General features: G+C 41.0%; 1 protein-coding gene across 1 annotated transcript in view; it reads right to left on the reverse strand.

The window, feature by feature from the left end:
- Positions 1-1,271: 1,271 nt before the first annotated feature.
- LOC101850726 overlaps positions 1,272-3,297 on the reverse strand; it is a gene marked incomplete at its 3' end in the record, with an annotated part of 13,778 nt that continues 11,752 nt past the window's right edge. The window contains 1 exon segment of the mRNA XM_013083482.2: positions 1,272-1,336. Coding sequence (XP_012938936.1) covers positions 1,272-1,336 — 65 coding nt within the window.

Raw genomic sequence — 3,297 nt, forward strand, 5'->3', positions numbered from 1 at the left:
CTTTTTAATCGCGTTGATTCCTAAAACTACATATCATATATTTGTTAGCTAAAAATAAATTCCGTTTATTTGGCATCGGAAATGAAAACTCAAGTAATCACAATTTCACCACTCCACTAAAACACCATTCAAAGGCGCAACTCAAAAGACGGTTACCTAACTAACTTTAGGTTCATCTCGCTCAGGTTCACGGTCACAGAGTCGGGGCAAGACCTAGATTTTAAAATAGAGACAAGACAATGAACCAATCACAATTATTCACTTGAGTACTCCGCTGGATCGCTCGGGGGTTCACATTTTATGGGCAGAGGCTATAGTGTACAGTCTGAGATTGCGTTTATTTCTCGACAGCCTACTGAGGGCTTTGTTTCGACAAGGGCACATTTTGGGATGTGTCGTCTTATTAATTTTAATGTACCGCCAAACTGGCTACGAGTGTCGTCATCGCTTGGTGTCAGTGGTGTAGCGGTTAACGGCTTTGCCTTCGCACACAGAAGTTGTAAATTTGATCCCTTATTGTAGAGAAATGTTATCAAATGTCTCCGCCTTTTCGCTGAAAGATTGCATTCCTCTCAGCCTGGGTTGGCAGCGTCGAAGCACCCAGTCTCTTAATAAATGATCTAGATTGAGTCCATAGGGGCGTAAAATACTTCCATTAAAAAAAATACCACATACCGCAACAACTGACCAACGATTTTTAAGGTACATATCATTTCATCCTCAGGGAAATCGGAAAGAAAAAGAGGTAGAGGACGGCCAAAATACCCGTGGACAAAGAAATATAAAAGATTGAAAAGTGGGAAGAAGGCAGACTTGGTTCATTACAAGATCGCAGGACAAGATGGCCTGGAAAGCCAATGCACGTCCAACATAGTCCTGGGAAAATACACATCCTTAGAATGACAGGGTAGATTCAAAGATTCACACTCTCAAACAGTTAACATTTATTTAAACCTCATTTTATTAAGTGTCAAACTGAAAAAAAAACTACTGGTTCGACAGTCTCGAGCATTTGACACAATGTGCATGTCATCTGTGTCAGTAATGTGTCAGTGCAGTAGTGTGTAACTCATTCCTCACAAAAAGTGGAGTTGGAGCCCTGTCATTCTTCTAGGGGCGCAAACACCAAACGACAACAATGCAACAGCAACAACAAGGCCAGATGCCAGAAAAAAACATGGAAAGAAACCCCAAAACAAACAAAAAACAAAACAAAACAAAACAAAACAAAAAAAGCAGAGACATAAGGGCAAATAGTTTGGCAGACTTACTTGTCCACTAGCAGCTCCCCCTCCTCCATCTGTCTGTGTATTCGTTCTGTCCTCTCTCGTTCTTCCTGCAAATGAGAATCACATTAGTCATCAGTGCTCCATTCGTGTTGAGCATCACAGCTCAGATGGCAGTAGACTAGACTGTGGTAAAGGTGACTCTGTTTCAAAAGTCCAGTGGATCTTTCTTGAACAATGTGTGGTTTGGGGAGTTTTAAAAGCTTTCTAATTGAAGGTCACAAGGGAAAAATCAGCGGTGTGAGGTTTTTTTTTTTTTTCATTTTCAGGATTATTGAGCCAGCATGATGCCTGGCGGGGTCTGCTTTAGTCCATCTAAGTCACATATGAAAAAACCCCCAGCGCTGCCAGTCTCTGTGAGGGTCAGAAAATATAGCCCACAATGGAAGAACCGGCGATGTCAGGATTTAAACAACCGAAGAACCAGCGATGTCAAGTATACATTTCTTTGTTGTGTCCCTTTGTGACCAATCGGTGATCCTATTTATTGCAGTGAAAAATGGTGAAATGGTATAGGTCTAACGCCCCTGTCAACACTATTAGGTTATTTAAAAGGCGGGACCTCCAAGACGTCCATCCCCGAAAGGATCGATCCAAATAGGAAATTCGTGTAAAGTGCCTTTCCCAGGGACACAACGTCGGACTGAACTGAGGCTCAACCCCCCCCACTGTTCTTAATGTCTTATATATGTGCTGCTTAACTGGAAAATCATTCATCGAAACCCATGTTACGCTAACCTTTGATATTTCCGAAGAACTTGGGATGCTCAAACATCTCGGCAAACAATTTGTATATTCGTTGGCAGGTATCTTTCCTCTCCTATAAAATCTACTCTTTAAGTGATAAAACAGTACAGCTGTACTGTTATGAGACAGTCCCTCCAATTGGTCTATCACCAGAATTTCTAAATTTGGGTGCCAGTATCTGATTGACTTTCTACTATCTCTTTTCACTTCAGTTTCTTCACGGGCAATTGTACAGAAGAGAGAACTAAGTTTAAGATTTTATTTAGTTTGCATATAAGAAAGGGGGCGTTGATGACATTCATGATTACAGTGGCATCTGTTCACTGGACGTTTTTGGCAAATTGTGTTCAATTATGGTGAACAAACGACTGCAGCAATGGTCTGAAGAAAGTAACCTCAGCTCTTGAATCTCAGGCCAGTTTTAGATGAAATTCTTCCACAATATATATAATGCATTCTCACTCCAGTATCGAAATATAAAAATCTCTCTCCCAACATGATCGAAGATTCTGTGTAGATTTTATCGACTTTAAAAGCATATGTATGTTTAGTTTGACAAAGCAAAACACTGGTTAGCTTTTTAGAAAACGTTGCTATTTTCGACCAATGTATCAACGTGTGCTGTCAGGTGTTCAAGCCTGCTGTGAAGAACACGGATCACTGGAACGCAATACCAATGAATATTTCCAATGTAAATGGGGGGTAAAACAAGGCTGCATACTTAGCCCTCAACTGTTCTCTTTTATCATTTCTAAGCTGGAAAAGCACCTTTCAGGTAGTGCTTAATGACGAAAATTGTATTCTTTCCACTCTGTGTACGCCGGCAATCTAAGTCTTTTTTTATGACATTGTCAGAGAGGATTGGAAGCTATCTCAGAGGGTCTGAGCTGATAGATGGTACTGAGATGGTAACTTGATCTTAGAAACAGTAACCTACTAAAGTTACAAAGGCATTTCCCTTCCGTCTTGACTATGCTGGAGACCAACCCTAAAAGAGGTCGAGCCTGCAAAGCCCAGGGTATTGTTTCTCGGACAGTCAAGGTGTAAGTATACATAAAAATTCCATGCTTAAGGGCCGCCACTAACAGTAACATTCACATAAACTTTTGTAAAGCGGCGCCAGCTGGGTTTACAACAATTGAGTGCTTTGCCAACAATTTGGAGAACTTCATTTAAGTGGATTTTTGCACATATTTATAGTGCCTATGGTAATGGTAAAAAAAGGGGGAGGGGGCCTAGACGGTCAGAGAACGTATATGGGGGT

This window comes from Aplysia californica, unplaced genomic scaffold (genome assembly GCF_000002075.1).
Source record: "Aplysia californica isolate F4 #8 unplaced genomic scaffold, AplCal3.0 scaffold00235, whole genome shotgun sequence".
In the NCBI taxonomy this organism is placed as follows: domain Eukaryota; kingdom Metazoa; phylum Mollusca; class Gastropoda; order Aplysiida; family Aplysiidae; genus Aplysia; species Aplysia californica.